Source organism: Gopherus evgoodei, chromosome 2 (assembly GCF_007399415.2).
Source record: "Gopherus evgoodei ecotype Sinaloan lineage chromosome 2, rGopEvg1_v1.p, whole genome shotgun sequence".
Taxonomy (NCBI): Eukaryota; Metazoa; Chordata; order Testudines; family Testudinidae; genus Gopherus; species Gopherus evgoodei.
Genome location: NC_044323.1, coordinates 223,934,965 through 223,953,749, shown reverse-complemented (window position 1 = coordinate 223,953,749; position 18,785 = coordinate 223,934,965). Strand labels below are relative to the sequence as shown.

Sequence of the window (18,785 nt, the reverse complement as noted above, 5' to 3'; positions counted from 1 at the left end):
TTCCCTTAGCATTGTTTTAGTGGCATAAAGAAAAGTTAAAAGTTGCCCTTAGAGAAACCCCCGCTCTTAGGGAAATCCTCTGGTGATACACAGCCAGCATGGCATATACTATACCACCTACTCCTATCCCCTGCAAATAGATGGTGTTGTGAGGCCATCCAGGAAGTGAGAGAGGTATGGCCAGATCAGCCTGCAGTGATTACCCAGCCAAATGATTCCTAAGGGACTGTTCCAGTTGACATACATTAGAGAGGATGAGGAACTATTCTAACATGGGCAGAGAGCCGTTTTAAACCCCAGCTGGCCTCCATAGCCAGGCAAGAGGAAAGATGACTTAACAGCACTGAATTTTCTCTTCCCGGAATCCTAGCTTCTGCCATTCAGGGGAGAAAAGGGGAAAAGAAATCTGCAGCATTTGGAAAGATGTTCAAGGGTGACCTCCTAGGAAATAGAGGAAGATAGGGGGAAAGGAGAGATGGTTAATGGGGAAAAGAATGAAAAGAGTAAACATGTGAGGGAGAGAATAAGGTAGCAAGGAAGGGAATGGAGGAATACATTTTAAAAAATGATAAAGGATCTATGTAATATTAGTATTTGTTATTTTTAATTAAACTTGTATAATTAAATATTTGGATGGGACATTGTCTTGGTACTGACTTCAGGAGCACTATTTATATGAGAAAAATGACTCATGTACCCACTGCCCAGTGTTTGCTGCACCATCAGGCCCTCATAATTAACTCTGACTATGCACAACACTGCACAGACACCTTAACATTACTCTAAATATCTGCATTTGACAGAATTCTTGATACTTTCACCAAACTATAACATTTTAAGAGTGTAACTGGGAACTTTTTCTAACATGGTATTTACAAAGGTTACTATTAAAAAGCCAAGATTTCAGATAAGTTGCCACACCATGGAAATATCACTGTTATTGTCCTATCACACTGCTGTCAAATGATAAATGACTTCTAATAGAGGCCACATTAAAAGTTGAGAAATCATCAAATTCCCTTACACATGTATCAGGGAGAAAATAAAATAAGGAAAGTATCATTTCAAATGTATGGAAAGAGAAATATTTTCCTACTCTGTTTTGTTTTCTCCAATTTTTACATTGTATTTAATATACATGAAAATTATTACACGAATGTTCAATTTCCATGATGTTTAAAACAAAGAATGTCAATATAGTAAGCGCGAAATGACATTAAATATATAACATGCAATACTGTTACATGAAATATGATCCCCTTAAAACCTTGCCATTTGCAAAGATAACTGTTTAAACATTATTTAGTTGCTCCTTCTATGTATTGAGAATACAACGAATGGAGTAAATTATGGTTAAAAGCAGTAAATGACAAGTTTTTGAGAACACCAATGTATATATTTTCAGAGCGCTATCCAGTGCACAGGTACATGGGTGCAAGCTTCTGTGGCAATCAATGAGAGTTGCATTCATGTATCTGAAGGCAGAATCAATCTCTATTTTTGTAGTTGTTCAGTTAAAATTATTTATATTACAAATGTTATATTGGTTGAGAAGCTATAAAATGTTTTCCCAATGTAAAACACATACTGGATCACGGTGAAAAAAAAAACACTTTCCTATGTGGACGGTAACCCAGTTAAACTCAGTTTACATCCAATCCTGCAGCGCTTTGGAAAAACTTTGCTCATCATGTACCCACTCATGTCACTAGGAGTTTTGCCATTGACTCCAAAGGGAAAAGGTTCAAGCTCTTCCTGACAGCACGCTCTGCAATTTATCTAGCTATGATGTTTTCCCCCCTTGCCTTTCTGCTGCCTCCTCCATAACTTTTTACATTTGCTCCTCATACCTTGAGAATTTTGCACATGATCTCATAAACTGAAAATGTTTTTTCAGCTCGTGTCCAATCCCACGTGGTGACCTTGGGAAAAAAACAATAAACAAAAATACAGTAAATAATGTAATTTTTCTTTGTTTTAGTGATACAGTTTATAGACCATTTTGTCCTGTCCCAAGGATTTTCTTTCATTGATACACTGCATATGCACATAAAAGACACACAACATTGCCTTACAGAACTGTTACCATGGGTCATACTGACACATTTAGCCCTCAGGTAGGCAGTGCTGAGGAAGCACACTACTCCACAGGGAGCCCAAAGAGACATTGTACCTCAGGGAAGCACTTTACCTCCCTGAGTGTCCTGGGGTACAGTGGGGCTGTATTCAGGCAATATCATCCTTTAGGGTGGTGCAACTAGCTTTCCTGTAGGATCAAGAATGGGGTTGGGCCAAGCCTCTGTCTTCTCCCTGCTGCCTTTGGAGTGCTGTTGGCCACTGCAGATAGATGCACTGAGGGAGCAGTCCCTGAGCAATCCTGACAGACCTTTGCACAGGACTTGTAAAAAAGGCATTCTTTTTGTGCTTCCCCTCACTGAGCAGACACAAAGGCCTGTTGCACACTGCCCCATGTAGTGTTATTTTTATTATTTATATTGTGGTAAGGCCCCCAAATATACAAAAGGACACTACTGCACTAAGCAGTGTAGAAACATCTAACAAAAGACAGTCCCCAAAGAGTTTACAATCCAAACACAGGAAAGGAGACAACAGCTACCAGGTATGTCTTTACTAGTGGCCAGATCAACCGGCAGCGAAACGCGATAAATTGATCCTTGAGCACTCTCTCGTCGACTCCTGTACTCTGGCTTGGCGAGAGATGCAGACAGAGTCAACGGGGGAGTGGCAGCAGTCGACTCACCATGGTGAAGACACCGTGATAAGTAGATTGACGTAGATGAAGTTGTGTAACTTACATCAATTCCCTGCCCCCTGCCAAGTATAGATCAGGCCTAAGAATCATATTCGTGTTAGCAAGTGTCTACTCTTGCACTCTTCAAACATTAAGCTCTGAAAAATACTTCTGGTCCACCTAAAAGTTTATCCCAGGACATAACATTGATTTTTACAAGTATTAATTTTAAAACAATTGTATTACATGGAAACATTACAGATTATAATAAAATGATATAAGGGTTAATTAATAGGATTTAGAAAAGACAGAAACAGGCAGCAAAATTTATACAGTCTGGAGAAGAATCAAGATATATATGATCAGACTCTATAAGTACCTCCAAGGAAACTGAGATAAAGGAAAGAAAGGAACTATTCATAGTTTCAGAAGACAGAGGGACAAGGAACAGTGGTCTGAAAAGTTGAGGTTATATATTAGAAAAAAAAGTTCTTAACAGTAAAAGAAATTGGACAGTAGAACAGAATCCTATGAAAGTGGTTGAGACATCATTGCTATTGATATTCAAGAACAGGACAAATGAAAGAGCAAATATATTTGGTCTCCAAGACTTGAGAATAAAAATATCTTTTAAAATATATGAGATAACTTATCCCTTTTCCTAAGTGAAACTACGGACATGCATGAGAGAGGTATGTTAGATTGTTGAGGAGCTATTGTGGGAAGTATTGGGGTAATATAGCAATCTAGGACTTTATAAAGTGTTTGCCCATTTTTTATGTTGTATCATGCACAGATTTGTTTAACGGTTTTATATTGATTACTTCAAAATAACTATTAACACACCAAGATGTTTGCTGATATAAATTTCCATTTTTCATCTGTTTTCTACATGAGACTTACTAAAGGATGACACTGTCTCTTTATGGTTAATTTGATTATGGAGTTGCATAACAAATGTGTAATTGTACTAAATCTTGTTGAGCATATAGATTAAAATAACTGAAACTCAGACAAGAGAAACATAAGCTCAATCACTTTATCTTACTAAAATAAAATTCAGTAATGAAAAGATCAAAAAGATTAAGTGTTATATTTGCTCTTTTAATAGAGTTCTAATTGTCTGCAGTCATCTATGTTACATAGTTCACCCCTCTCCCCATCCTTTCTATTACAAACAATAAAAAGGATCTTCAGATTCAATCATATACATCCAAATCCTGAAGTCTTTACTCTAACAAAAACCCCATTTCTGTGGAAGGGACTTTTGCTTGTGTAAACAATGCAGGATTTGGCCCTTATTTGTTTTTTCTAAACCTCTTTTATATCCTTAATTACATTTAGTAAGGAACAAGAGTGTTAGCACTGCATAGAGTATAATTAACTTCTTATCTGGGCTGTAGCCTATTAAAGTCTTGGTTTATGGGTGGCAATCAGAGAAGCCCATACAGGAACAAAAACAAAGGAAGATTTTCCTAGTATGAGTTACCATCCTGCAAACCTTTATTCATATAAATAGTCCCATACCTCACATGAGTAATCACAATAAAGTAAATGGGACTACTCATATGAATAAAAATTCTCAGTGGCATGTCCACATGTTTTATGTCTGGTAAAACGTACTACAAATATGTTATAAATACATGCCAGCATATGTACACATACATGAGGACAAACCATAGTTGACAAACCATATTTGATAGAGTGCTACTACTGAGAAATAGGGAATTATGTGAAAATATATAATCACTTTATGATTGAATTCTACTTGGCTATACAGAGGAATAAGGACAGGTGAAGAACACACTGCCCATACAGAATCTACTCAGATCCCAGCTCTAAGCATGGGGATGGCATGCATGATACTCTACCCTCTGAGCAAGAGGAGGGGCAAGAGGTGGAGCCCTGGCTCTATCTCCTCCCAAACAGTGGCCAGCACAGTTGCCTAGATGCAAGTATACTTTCTCAGGAGCAGAGGATTAGCTGTGGCTCAGAGGGTACCTGAGACAATGCCTTTTTGCACTTGCTACCTTTTAGAACTTTAAAAAATAAATAATCAAAGACAAACAAGTGTCGTGGCTGCTTTTTTTAGTATAGTTAGAAGAAAAGTGTTATTTTTCAAATGAGAAGGGGAAAAAAAGAGCAGATCATAGAAGATTAGGGTTGGAAAAGACCTCAGGAAGTCCCAAAAAATAAAAAAAGAAAAAGAAGAAAAATTCTATAAAAGCTCTTTGTAAAAATATTGGCATCACATCCCTGTTTAGAAAGCAACTTGATTCAGGGAGCTTATGCTGCAAAAAAGTATAGTCCTTTTATGACTCCCATTTAAGTAACCCATAATTAGAAGCTGAAAAATTGTGATATTGAAACAGTTTGATACTAATCTTTGAAAATTACAAGAAAAAAACAACACATATTGCTATATGATTGCAGACATAAGTGTGCACAAAAGTGTATAGTTATAAAACATGATGTTCAAAATCCTTTTTATAACTATTGCAATCTTTTAAAATAAAGCAATTTTGTCCAATACCCCAAAACGTGCATGCATTGCACTTACTGTCTGGTGAAAATTACTCTCCAAAGGCTTTTTTATTTTATGTTAAGGCACTCTTAGTGTCACTCTCTTTCAACATGCACTATAGGATGTACAATTTTACTTCGGTTTCCTTCCCAGCTCATGGAGAAAAGACTTTTTCCCACTGGTTCTAAGCTCTAATTTCTCTTTGACTGTCTTAGAATCAAGGACCAGAGTCTGATACTCTTACTCATACTGGGTGGGATATTTTGCTGCATGGAACTTGCAGCCCAGAAGAAAGGATGTGTAAAGTGCCTTTAATCCCTGGAAACTGTCCAAGTTACAGCAGCCTTTTGGGGCTGCCCTAAGTGCAGCACGACTGCCTGGAATCTCTGCAGTACTGGGTGCTGCGGTCTCTCCTGCCTCTAGCACACCCACTATGTGTGTGTGTGTTTGGGGATGGGGGTAGGAGGGAAAAGAGGATGTTACAGCCATCTTCTACAAGTGTCTGTGCCAAGAGAATCCTTCCATGGCCAGATCCAGAGGTTTTAGAGCTACTTAATGCTTTTTGAGCCCTTTACCCAGTGTGAAAGGGCCAGATTGACAATGAAACTCTCATTCAATGAGTAGCAACCAGCATTGTCAATTCTCATGATTTCTGTGCGAGTTTGACCCAGGACTGGAGGCAGTCAGGGATGCGAGACTCTCCAGCCCTCTTGCAAATGTTAGCTTTTTCTGGGGGTGATCCCCCTCTGATTGCCTATCTTCCCCACTGCCTCACCTTCTGGAGAAAAGTATTATATTTTTATTTAAAAAAATACTTGATAAGTAGTTCCATTGAACTCAGTAGGAATACTTCTGGAATAAGGTGCTACTCAGCACCAGTAAGAACATTAGAATCTGGCCCTGAATGAATATTTTTTAAAAAAAATCAGATCTCCTTGAAAAAGTTTTCTCCAAAACTAACAATAATTGTGCTGTCTCAGGGTCAGATTCATCCACCCTTATTCACAGTGAGTGGTAACTTTCAATCTGCTCTACAGGACATAGAAATTTACTTCTGTTTCCCTCCCAGCTCATAGAGAAAAGACTTTTTTCCTCCAGTTTGAAGCTTCAATTTCTCTCTGCCTCCTCTCAGAACCAAAGGCCTGTGAGCAGCCCCAATGAAATTATTGAGACTTCTTGCTCAGGCCCTGATTCATCAAAGCACCTAAGCATAGGCAGTACAGCTAATTCCGAAAGTTCAAAAATCACGAAACACTCTTGTGCTTTCGGTCTGTCTTTTGAATTTTTAACTTCCCTTGCCACTACCAATGTATTTGACAATTGATGTGCTTATCTTAAAGCACATGCTTAAATCTATTCCTACCCAATAAAGCACTTAAATGTGTGTTTTACTGTAATGGGACCTCACGACTGCTTAAATGCTTTGTTGAGTTAGGGTTCAAGTGAGGCACTACTTAACGTGAGTAAGAATAGTAAAAACTGGCCCTAAACTTTTTGCTGGCTAATTTCAAATTAAATCAATGATATTACTCAGCCCACTTTCCCTTTCCCCTATCTCCCCCGCCTCTGCTGCTCATACAAAGTATAAAAAGTCACATTCAAGATGAAATCTGGAGACACAGATGTTCTGAAAATTCATTTCCACAGCATGCAAAAGGCTCTGATAGTCCCCATGCCTTCAGCTGCCTGAATCTGGAAGTCTGGCTATCATTCAACACAATCTAACCAGTTTGCTTCAAGCTGGTTGACCCTTCCATACCTAGCAGCAAACAACGTGTTTCCCTTCCAACTTTGCCAAGTGCTCCTGGTAAGTAGGCAGAAAGGTGTTACTAGCTGCACTTCATATCTTTGACAATTATTTTACAGAACTTTAATTTTATTCCCCATAATTTTTCACTATTATATAACATATCCTGGTAGACAGTGGAAAGATCCACCTATCACTATGTAAAATGCTTGTATGCATTGTATGGGATAAAATTATTTTAAGTACACTTTTCCCTGCTAAATATGAGAAATATACTTACTGGAGGTGCTATAAATTTGTAAAGAGAGGAACCCCTCAGAGCTAGAAACTTTGGTGTGTACATTCGGTCCTGAAGGGAGTCTTGTTCCCGTTCTTCTGTCCAGCCCATATAGACTATCTGATGGAAAAATCAATAGTGTTGATGAATTCCACATACATTACATGTTCATCATACAAATTATGCTGATGCCCTTCAAATCCTATTTAACTAAAAATCCTGAACTGGTGATTCAAAATGACATTTTTAATTCACCTATAATCATGTAAAGAAAGCCTATTCATGGGAAACTATCAGAACAAACCTTCATTCTACCAACAAAAGTAAAAGGCAAATATATATTCAGCAGATATCAGAAGTTTATCATTCCATAAAAAAACTGGCTGGAGTCATTCTAAATATGCTGAAAATTCAAATTAAAGGACCTTAATGAAACTGAAGTGTAAGAAACCAAGTAACCATAAAGCTAGAGTAAATTTCAAGTAATGGTTGAAAATTCTTATTTGTGTAATCCTGGTTGATGGTCTGTTGCCTTCTGTGGAAAGAAAGGATTCAGTACGAGAGAGAAGGCATGCTATTTGTATTTCAATTTTATAGCTTCATCCAAGGACCTTAACATAATTTTCAGACATTACTCAAATATCATGGTATTTGGTTGATATTATTTTATCAATCTGATATACAGCTAAACTAAGGGTCAGCAAGCTTCAATGATTTACCCTAGACCACACAGCCTGTAACTGACAGAGTTGTGAATTAAAACATAGTAGCAGTATACTGGACTTATCGCTATAAAAAAGATTTCCACTATAACATGTATGAAAAAATATAAGCTAAAACACACAAATATAATTTAGACATATTAAAAACTGAAATATTGTATACACCTCATCAACTGAATGCTGCATAGAATTATTCATGTTATTATACTACCAAATTTAACTATTTACTCCAGTTGAAAAGTCTTAAGTTAGAAGCAATATGCCCATCAGAAACTTGTAAAGTATAATTATAAATAATTGGGTTAAGAAAGAAAAACCCTGAAACAAAGTATAAATTGTGTAGCGTTCCTTTTTGGTTGTTAGTTTTTGCTTATCTAATATTCATTATTTCATCCTGCATAATATATTTGAACATTTTCTAAGAACTGTAACAACTATAAAAGCAGCAAAGAGTCCTGTGGCACCTTATAGACTAATAGATGTTTTGGAGCATGAGCTTTCATGGGTGAATACATCCATGCATCCAACGAAGTGGGTATTCACCCACGAAAACTCATCCTCCAAAACGTCCGTTAGTCTATAAGGTGCCACAGGACTCTTTGCTGCTTTTACAGATCCAGACTAACAGGGCTACCCCTCTGATACTTGTAACAACTATAAAAAACAGAGATGTACCCAATGGCTGCTCTGCCAAACAAAAAAATAGGCCAACTCCCCTTTCACCATCCCCACTACAAAGGCAGAGCAAGGAAAAAGAAGAAACACTGGAGCAAAACTGTTATATCATGGTATAACTACAGCAGTACTCACCAAATACAATTTTGTGGTTGTCTAATGACAACCTTTGGTTACTGTACTTATTCAATGGGAGTTACTGAGTGGATCAACCCTTTTGAAACTCAAACCCCTTATTTAGGTTCCTTATTTAGGATTTAGGAGCCTGCCTTGAGGCACTTATTGAAAATCTTGGCCTATATCTACACTGTATTCAGAGAGCTGGGGGATTCCTTAAAAATCACCATCTCCTCTTTGGAAACTGATTACTTAAATTAGAATGTAACTATGCACCAAGCTATGATATGTGAGTGAGTCAAGACCAAAAGCAGAAGAACCAGAGTATTTCCAGAGTACTGGTATCCATAGCTGTGGAGAAACCATACACAGGGACTAAACACATCCATAAACACCTGATAAACATACATTTCTTTTGCTGATAATAAACTGACTTCCAGAGTAGAAAGTAAAATATCACAGAAAATAGACAAACCAATATCTATTTCATATAGAACCTGTTAATTTTAGAGCAATAAGATTGTGAAATTTGTTTCTACCCGAATAAGCATGGGCTTTTCTCTGTTCAGGGTTCCGATGTATTGCAGATTGAGTACTGAGATACAAAGGGCTCAGTCTGGCCAAAGCTTATGCATGAGTAATTTTATATACATTAGTAGCCAATAGGACTACCTACTTAAAGCAAAATTACTAATGTGAGTAAAATGATTCACCTTCATGTTTGCATGATTTAGGCATGACTCAACCTATGATATTTTAGGACCCTGGATGGAGAATGTTCCATCAGTTTTTAAGAGCAGAAACAACATACACGAGTTTATTGCTCCAAAATTAATGGCTCTATATACCAGCTCTAGGGGGTATGTCTACTCTGCAGTTAAACACCCACAGCTGGCCTTTGTCAGCTGACTTGGGCTCATGTGGCTCAGGCTAACGGGCTGTTTAATTGTAGTAGACATTCAAGCTCAGGCTGAAGCCCAAGGTCTTGGACCCTCCCACATCACCGAGGTCCCAGAGCCTGGACTCCAGCTCAAGTCTGAATGTCTAAACAGCAATTTCTCCTTAGCCCAAACCCCACAATCCTGGGTCAGATGACATGGACAGTGTAGACATACCCTGTAGGGTTTAAATATGTTTCTGCTGCATTTTATTGTTGCCAGTGTTATGCCAGACGTAAATCTAAATTATCATTATGGTCCCTTCTGGCCTGAAAATCCATTTACTCAATGGGTCCACTCCAATGAGCAAAATTAAGCATAAAGCCTAAACCTCTTTTGTAAGATCCCAAGGGGAAAGTTATATTGCACATATATACTCAGAATGAGAGAGACGATCATAAGTACAATGAGGCAAGGTTTAAAGAAATATTCCACTGAAAATCCTAATTTATTTCCCTTTATTAATGGTACTTGGGATGTCATTCACAGTGCCAGAAAAATCAGAAGTGTGCACCTGAGATTTCTTAGGAGTCTGAGGAGGTAATTGACTTAAATGCCGCTATTCAAGTGAGTAAAATTATTCACACATATAAGACTTTGTAAGGTTGGGACAAGAGTTAGCAAAATATTTTTGATGATGTCAGGTAAATGGCAAATGATTGCTGATTTCTGGAGACTGATACAGTTGCATGGTGAAAGGAATTAAACTAAATTTAGTAGGTTCTAGGTTTGATTTGTTTAATTGGACACACAGTAAGATACCAATAGACAGGCAAAAGACCTGTTAAGCAAATCTATCCGAAACAAAGGAATGTGTGTTTTACTGAATTTACATATAAGTAGTAAACAAAGTCCTTAAGACAGCAGGGAGAGGAAATGGAGTAAACAGAACATTTTTCATTCAGCGAACCTAAGGGGGGGGAAGAAAGAGCGTGGAGCTTCCTTTATCACCAGACTCCATCAATAAACATTACTTGGAGGGATAACCTTTAGAAGAAAACAAAGGGGCGGAAACCCCCAAGTTCTCTCTTTCACCCAAGAAGACAAATACAGCTGTGCCTTTGGTAGAGATCCTGACCAAGGAGAGGGTCAGTCACCATCTTGCTGGGAGGCTGTGGGGAGAAAGGCCATCTTGAATAAAACCATGAACCAGAATTTGCTAGATTAAGTTTTAGACTGTTAGATGCGTATTTTCATTTTTATTTGCTGGTAACCATTTCTAACATTTTTTCTCATGCTTGAATTCACTTAAAATCCTAACTTGTTTTATTTTTAATCAAAACTAATCCACTGTTGTGTTTAAACTGAACTGGTTGGTAACTTCAGTTAAAGTAAAAAAAAAATGTTGAATATTGACTCCTTAAAGGGGCAACTAACCTTAATATTTCTCTGAACTGTCCAGGAGAGGGCTGGATGTGGCAGAACACATTTTTCTGGGAAAATATGGGATTGGGAGTGTGTTGAGGTTACCCTGTGAGTAGTAACCAAGGCTGCTGGGAGCCAAGGTAGTGTTGTAGACCAGCTACTCAGGTCACAGCTGCTGAATCAGGGCTGTTTAGCACAGACAGACACTCAGGTTGTGATATGCATGCTGTCAGGCTGTTTGTGAGCTGCCCAGGTTGAGAGCTACATCAGCAATGCACTGTGAGGCATCCAAGTTTACAGGACAAGTGGTGACACAACCACTCATTGGTATGGATTGCACCCCAGAATGTGACAACCACCTGGCCTGAAGATATTTAATATTTTTGTAGTATGGTAAGTTTTATGTTCCGCTGGTAGTTTCTCTTTCCCACAGCTCTGATTACATTTTATAAAGTTTGTACTTCTACATTCATCAGCCTAACAGGATAAAGTCACTCCTACTATGTGGATGTATTGATATTTTAAATTTGATTACTTCACTACTAAAGCAGCCATGAGATATTTGAGATTTTTTCCCCTTGACTCTACATCGTGGGAAGAAGTTAAACTGATTTTGCAGACAATATCCTTTATTGAGGATTTATTAACAATAAAGGGCTTTTCTCTTTCAAGCTAAAATACTGCCATCAAACCTACAGAGGAACTGTTAAACAAAACACTATCGGATTGTCAGTAAGTATATTTATAAAATCCCTTTTCTGTAATTTAAATGAATAAAACAGCCATACAGATCTAAGAATAGAAAGATTGGCCCACAAGTTAGCGTTTTATTTTTTAAAATGATTTTCTACTACAGTGACCTCAAGTCCTTATGAATAAATTAAGATATGTGAAACTGGAGAAAGCATAGGTGCTACACGCATTAAGCTGATTGGAAATGGATAAAGAATATCCTGTCTTTCAGGAGATAAAATCAAATCCATAGCCTTGTGATATTTTAGATTTTGATAAACATGCTAACTTTGATTCAAGACTAAATCTAGAACAATGGAAGCTCATTAATTTAAAATGGACAGTTTTTAATTCTGGAGATCAATGGCTCATTTATGGAGTGTGACAAATATAAATAAGAAAGAAAAACTTTTAACACACAAAAGATGACCCAAGGAATTATGTACCATGGCAGGTTCCCTTCTAATCCTGCACAAGGATCTGCAGGCATAGACTCCATCACAAAATCATATTCAATTTAATTGGATTTCACATGGAAAGAAAAAACAGTGATTCTGAGTCCCTTTCCAGAACTAGGACTTGGCTGCATACATACAAACAAAGAACTCATCACATATACCAATCATATATATGTAGAATAGAATTTAAATATCTATCCACTCAGCTGAAGGAGTATCGCTACTATTTTAGCCAGCAAAGGGAACTGAGCATCGCATCAGACAACTTCATGTCTCAGAAGTTGTATGGATACTGCACACACACAGAAAAGGAGTGGAGGTCCTAAAGGAATAAGGGATGACCAAATGCTATGGACATTTAGATATTTCAATAGCATTTCCATCTTCAAGAAGCAGCAGCTTTGTTTGAGGACTGCCAACCTTCTCAGTCCTGTCACATGGAAAAAAAGAGAACAAGTCTTATTTCCGATAAACTTCCAGCCACAAAGCAATTTTTGCAACTGTTGTAATTTCCAAAGGCAATAAGTGATGCAAAATGTATTAATTAAGTGCAAGTTGATTCATATTATTGTGTCATCTCAGGTGAACCATGAACACTTGAACACTATATTTACATGATAAATTAACCAGAACCCTTCTTTCAGTCAAAAAAGCCATATACATCCAATTCAATATGTATTTACAGGATGCAGACACTGTAGCTGAGCAGGACAATAATTCATAACTTGACATGTATTTATTAAATCCACATTTCTTATCTTCCCAATATGTTGTTAAAATTATTTACTTATGTAGCCTATAAGAGTCTTCTGTCTGATGTGTCATTTTTCACAGAGTTTTAATGTGAATGTTTAATTTTACTTTGTAAAGAATGAAAGATATTAACTCAAGAAAATTACCACAAAATAATGCTAAATAAAAGGGAACTTTTTCACTAGGAGGGTGGTGAAGCACTGGAATGGGTTATCTAGGGAGGTGGTGGAATTTCCTTCCTTAGAGGTTTTTAAGGTCAGGCTTGACAAAGCCCTGGCTGGGATGATTTAGTTGAGGATTGGACTACATGACCTCCTGAGGTCCCTTCCAACCCTGATATTCTGTGATTATGAAAATAAGCATTAAAAGATAAGGACAGAATTACTGCCACTTTCCCTGGGAGTTCTCAGACTAATATTATGTGCAGCAGCGGAGCAGGGCAACAGGACAAAGATAGAGCCAGAGGACAAATGAACATGTTATACAGCAGGCAGGAAGATCCTGATGGCTTGGTGAAGAGTTTTGATAATTGTCACCCCACTACTAGTGACATTCTTGTCCCAGCTTAGTACTCCCAGACCTTATCATGGTTCATGGTTAAACAGAAAATTCACCCAAACAAAAAAGCTGGGAAGAAGATTTGAGCCTGGTTCAGCTGCAGTTAGTGGCAAAAGCCTCATTGACTTCAATAGGGTTCCCTACAAGTGAACAACTGTTTTTAAAGATATCAGAAGATTCCATCGTGTCCGGATATGAGTGAACGAAAGAGCAATAATAAATATGAATAAAAATATTTTGCTCTCATGTAGACATGGAAAAACAAATGCCTAGAAGAGGTGGCCAGGGTTTTGAAGTCTAGCTCATTCAGAAAATCTGTTCCTTGAAGCAGTCTTGTCATTTTAGCTCTGTAAGTGGTTTTCTGTCTTCTTCACTAAGCAAGCAGGATGCATAAAAGACAGGTTCTCTGCACCAGGAACACAGGGCCAGGTTTACCGATATATAAAAGAAAAAGACCACACATACACACATCCATTTCCATGATGCTTTCCCAGCAATTCTTATGCATTCTATTCTTATTTTTTCTACTATGGAATGTGGGGTGCCAATCAAGCTAAACTATACAGAGATTTAATTACCGCTCAAACTACTTGATATTAAAGATCTGTTTGCTTGTAATATACCGGAGGCCTGCCTTTTGTGGTGCTGATTGAGCACCACATTGGAGAAAACCAGGAAAGGATGAGATTTTTAAATGTTTTACATACTGGTTTAAGAGGGTTTACAGCCCCAATTGCATCATTAATTTTTGTAATGACTAGTAGTTAGAGCTAGTCAGGAATTTTTCCAGCAAAACAGGTAAGTGCATTGCTGAATCAGTCAAAGGCAAGGCCCACTCTATCTATGCCTGTCTACACTATGTATTTAAACCGATTTTAGCAGCGTTAAACCATTTAACGCTGTACCCGTCCACACAATGAGGCCCTTTATATCGATATAAAGGGCTCTTTAAATCGGTTTCTGTACTCCTCCCCAACGAGAGGAGTAGCGCTAAAATCGGTATTACCATATCGGATTAGGGTTAGTGTGGCTGCAAATCGACGGTATTGGCCTCCGGGCGGTATCCCATAGTGCGCCATTGTGACCGCTCTGGACAGCGATCTGAACTCAGATGCAATGGCTAGGTAGACAGGAAAAGCCCCATAAACTTTTGAATTTCATTTCCTGTTTGTCCAGCGTGGAGCTCTGATCAGCAAGGGTGGCGATGCAGTCCCAAATCCAAAAAGAGTTCCAGCATGGACTGTATGGAAGATACTGGATCTGACCGCTGTATGGGGAGACAGATCTGTTCTATCAGAGCTCCGTTACAGAAGACAAAATGCCAAAGCATTTGAAAAAAATCTCCAGGCTATGATACAGAGTCCACAGCGCAGTGCTGCATGACATGCGTAATGGAAAGCCAAAGAATCAAATGGACGCTCATGGAGGGAGGGAGGGGGTACTGAGGACTTCAGCTATCCCACAGTCCCTGCAGTCTCCGAAAATCATTTGCATTCTTGGCTGAGCTCCCAATGCCTGAAGGTCAAACACATTGTCTGGGTGGTTCAGGGTCTATCTTGTCAATTTACCCCCCCTCCCCCTCCGTGATAGAAAAGGGGAAAAAATCGTTGCTTGACTTTTTTATATGTCACCCTATGTATACTGCATGCTGCTGGTAGACACGGTGCTGCAGCAGTAAACAGTAGCATCCTCTCTCCTCCCCTCCCCGGTGGCAGACAGTACAGTGCAGTAGGACTGACAGCCGTCCTCGTCATGAGCCCGTGAGAGCTCCTGGCTGGCCTCAGGTGAGGCGGCTGGGGTGCTTGGGTAAAAATAGGAATGATTCCCAGTCATTCCCAGTAGATGGTACAGGACGGCTGGTAACCGTCCTCATCATAGCAACTGGGGGCTGAGCTCCATCAGCCCCCTCCTTTCATATGTAAAGAAAAGATTCTGTACTGCCTGGACTATCATAGCAGCGGGATGCTGGGCTCCTCTCCCCCACACCGCTTAATGTCCTGCCTGGACTATCATAGCACGGGGAGGTTGCCTCCCCGTCATTTTATCTCACTGACAAGTCAGTGTTTCTTATTCCCGCATTCTTTATTACTTCATCACACAAATGGGGGGGACACTGCCATGGTAGCCCAGGAAGGTTGGGGGAGGAGGGAAGCAATGGGTGGGGTTGTTGCAGGGGCACCCCCCTAGAATGGCATGTAGCTCATCATTTCTGTGGGATCTGACACAGAGAGGCTGTGCTCTCTGGTACACTGGTTCTCTAGTACACTTGTCCCATATTCTAGGCAGGACTGACTCTATTTTTAGATACCATAAAGGAGAGATTGACTCGGGGAGTCATTCTCATTTTTGTCTTTGCGCCCCCGGCCGAACTCAGCCAGGGACACCCATGACAGCAGCAGACGGTACAGAACAACAGATAACCGTCATCTCATTGCCAATTTACAATGGCACAGCAGATGGTACAGAACGACTGATAACCGTCTCTACTATCAAGCAAAGGCAAATGAATGCTGCTGTGTAGCGCTGCAGTATCGCCTCTGTCAGTGGTATCCAGTACACATACGGTGACAGTGACAAAAGGTAAAACAGGCTCCATGGTTGCCATGCTATGGCGTCTGCCAGGGCAATCCAGGGAAAAAGGGCGCGAAATGATTGTCTGCCATGGCTTTCCCGGAGGAAGGAATGACTGACGACATTTTCCCAGAACCAACCGCGACAATGATTTTTGCCCCATCAGGCACTGGGATCTCAACCCAGAATTCCACGGGGCGGGGGAGGCTGTGGTAACTATGGGATAGCTACAGAATAGCTACCCACAGTGCAACGCTCCAGAAATCGACGGTAGCCTTGGACCATGGATGCACACCGCCGAATTAATGTGCTTAGTCGCCTCGACTTTATACAATCCGTTTTACAAAACCGGTTGATGTAAAATCGGAATAATCCCGTAGTGTAGACGTACCCTATGAGACTAAGTGAAGTGAATACAATCGCTTTATAGGGATTCTGTTAATTTCTTTGAGGCAGATTCCCATCTTTGTTGTTAAATAACTAATCATCAAATCCAAATGCCCTCTCATATAGAGTCTTTCAAGGGTTATGTTGAACAACAACAGCAATGTGTATGTTAAATCAATAGGAGAATGGATAAGGCAGCATGCCTTGACGTATCCTTAATCTGCAGATACTCACATCTACCTTACTGTCCTATATGATCATTGTTATTCCATCTCAGTGCTAAAATTCTGCATTACATGGTGCATATAACACAGCTGATTGAATTTCAACATGGATACGACAAAGCTCGCAGAGGGGTAAAATACTTATTTTAATAAAAAAGAATTGCCATTTTGTTCATGTGTGTGGAGGAGAATTACTTTCACAAGATGGTTGAGTTATTTCATTTTAGAGAATTAGTCTCTCATTTCCCCTCACCCCAGAGAATTTTAGGCCTCATTCTTATATAATAGGACTGATTCTTACAGTAGCTGTGATAAGAATCCTTCACATAATAGAGACTCATACATCTATATTTTCATAGCATTAACCTCACACTTCCAAATAAATACATTGGGAATTGGGCAGCTAAGCCTCCAGAGCTCATTGCTTTGAAAATGTATATTGATTGGTGTAAATCCCTTGTTTAAATAAGCTTTTTTTCTTTCACCATTTATTTAGAATGTTTCATAGAAAACAGAGGCATACCACAATACACAAGGATTTTTTGCATGTGGTGTGTGTGTTTGTGTGTTTTTAAGATGATGCTTCAGATAGAGCTGGTAATTTTCATCCTTCACTGCTCAACATAGGTGTATTCCTTTATCTAGTAAACCAGCATAAAGAATGCATCAGGTTCCATAAATCTTCATCATGCAAGGTTTTTTTATATGCCTTTTGTGATGGTCCTCATAGTCCTATGGAATATTTTTATCTTTGTTTAATCCCTCCCCCCATACATTTTATCAAAAGCAATTGTTTACTGGACAATTTTGTCTTCAGTCCTAAACAATATACTAGTTCAGTAATTTATTAAGATTGAGATTGTTGTGTTTTCCTGCCAAAGCAAAGGAGAATCTTTCCCCCAGTCCTTGAACTAACAATGATTTGGCTTATTAAGCTCTGCAGACAAATACTCAAATCATATAAACATTTAGACATCTACACAGGGGCGGCTCCAGGCACCAGCATGCCAAGTGCGTGCCTGGGGCGGCAAGCCACGGGGGGTGCTCTGCCAGTCGCTGTGAGGGTGGCAGAGAGGTTGCCTTCAGTGGATCTGCTGGTCCTGCGGCTTTGGCGGACCTCCCGCAGGCGTGCCGCTGAAGGCAGCCTGCCTGCCGTGCTTGGGGCGGCAAAATACCTAGAGCTGCCCCTGCTTCTACAGTACTCTCACTATATGACTCTTAAAACAACCTGGTAAAAATGTAAACAAAGTGAACTAATTGAGCTGTATCTTTAATCTTGCATACTGCCATTTAAAACTTAATGGGAAGTATTACAGCCTGCTTTACTGACATTAAAAATCTGACTTGATGTAGGAACCACTTTGTATGGTAGCACAGACTTAGTGCACTTTAGAGTCTCTCACTCCTTTGCACTGCATTGAGGTATAGCAGATATTTATGTGTGTGGTCAATGGGATAGAAGGTAGGTTCGCAAATGAGGGGAGTGCGTCAAACTTTCTAGGGAGGCATGGCTACGGATACCAGAGGTGTGGCAGAAGGTAAAGGACTATACCCCTCTTCCTTTTTAAACGGCGAATTATGCCTTCCCACACACTCTTGAGAACTTGAATTTGAGAGGGGAACAATGAGGAGGAGATAGGTCCTCTCGCCTTGGCCTTTGAGGAGCTGAATGGCATAAGGGCAGAGCTCCTTCCCCTGTTGGCAAGACAGAGCATGGACCAAACCAAATCTGAGTAAGCAGCATTGTGACCTGGCATCCGAGGTCTCGGCACTGCTCAAGTGTAAAGGTAAGAGGTGCTGTTATAGTACCACTCAACTTGCATTTTGATTTAAGCAATTTGCCTGATATCTCCTGATCAAATGCATTAGCAACACTAGGTGACAGTATCCTTGCTATTGTAAGACGGGGTGAGGTCTGAGAAAAAAAAACAAACCCAAGGCTAACACTGGGCAGGATTCAAAAAATGTTATGAAACCCTGTAATA

The 18,785-nt window shown here is 39.4% G+C and overlaps 1 protein-coding gene across 3 annotated transcripts in view; it reads right to left on the bottom strand.

Annotated features, from left to right (window-relative positions):
• Positions 1 to 18,785, bottom strand: part of SNTG1 (syntrophin gamma 1) — a 567,484-nt gene that overhangs the window by 95,119 nt on the left and 453,580 nt on the right. For all 3 annotated transcript variants that reach the window (XM_030553070.1, XM_030553068.1, XM_030553071.1), the window contains 2 exons: positions 7,304 to 7,420; positions 1,851 to 1,922 (listed from right to left, as the gene is read on the bottom strand). In XM_030553070.1, coding sequence (XP_030408930.1) covers positions 1,851 to 1,922; positions 7,304 to 7,420 — 189 coding nt within the window. The remainder of the gene's footprint in view (positions 1 to 1,850; positions 1,923 to 7,303; positions 7,421 to 18,785) is intronic.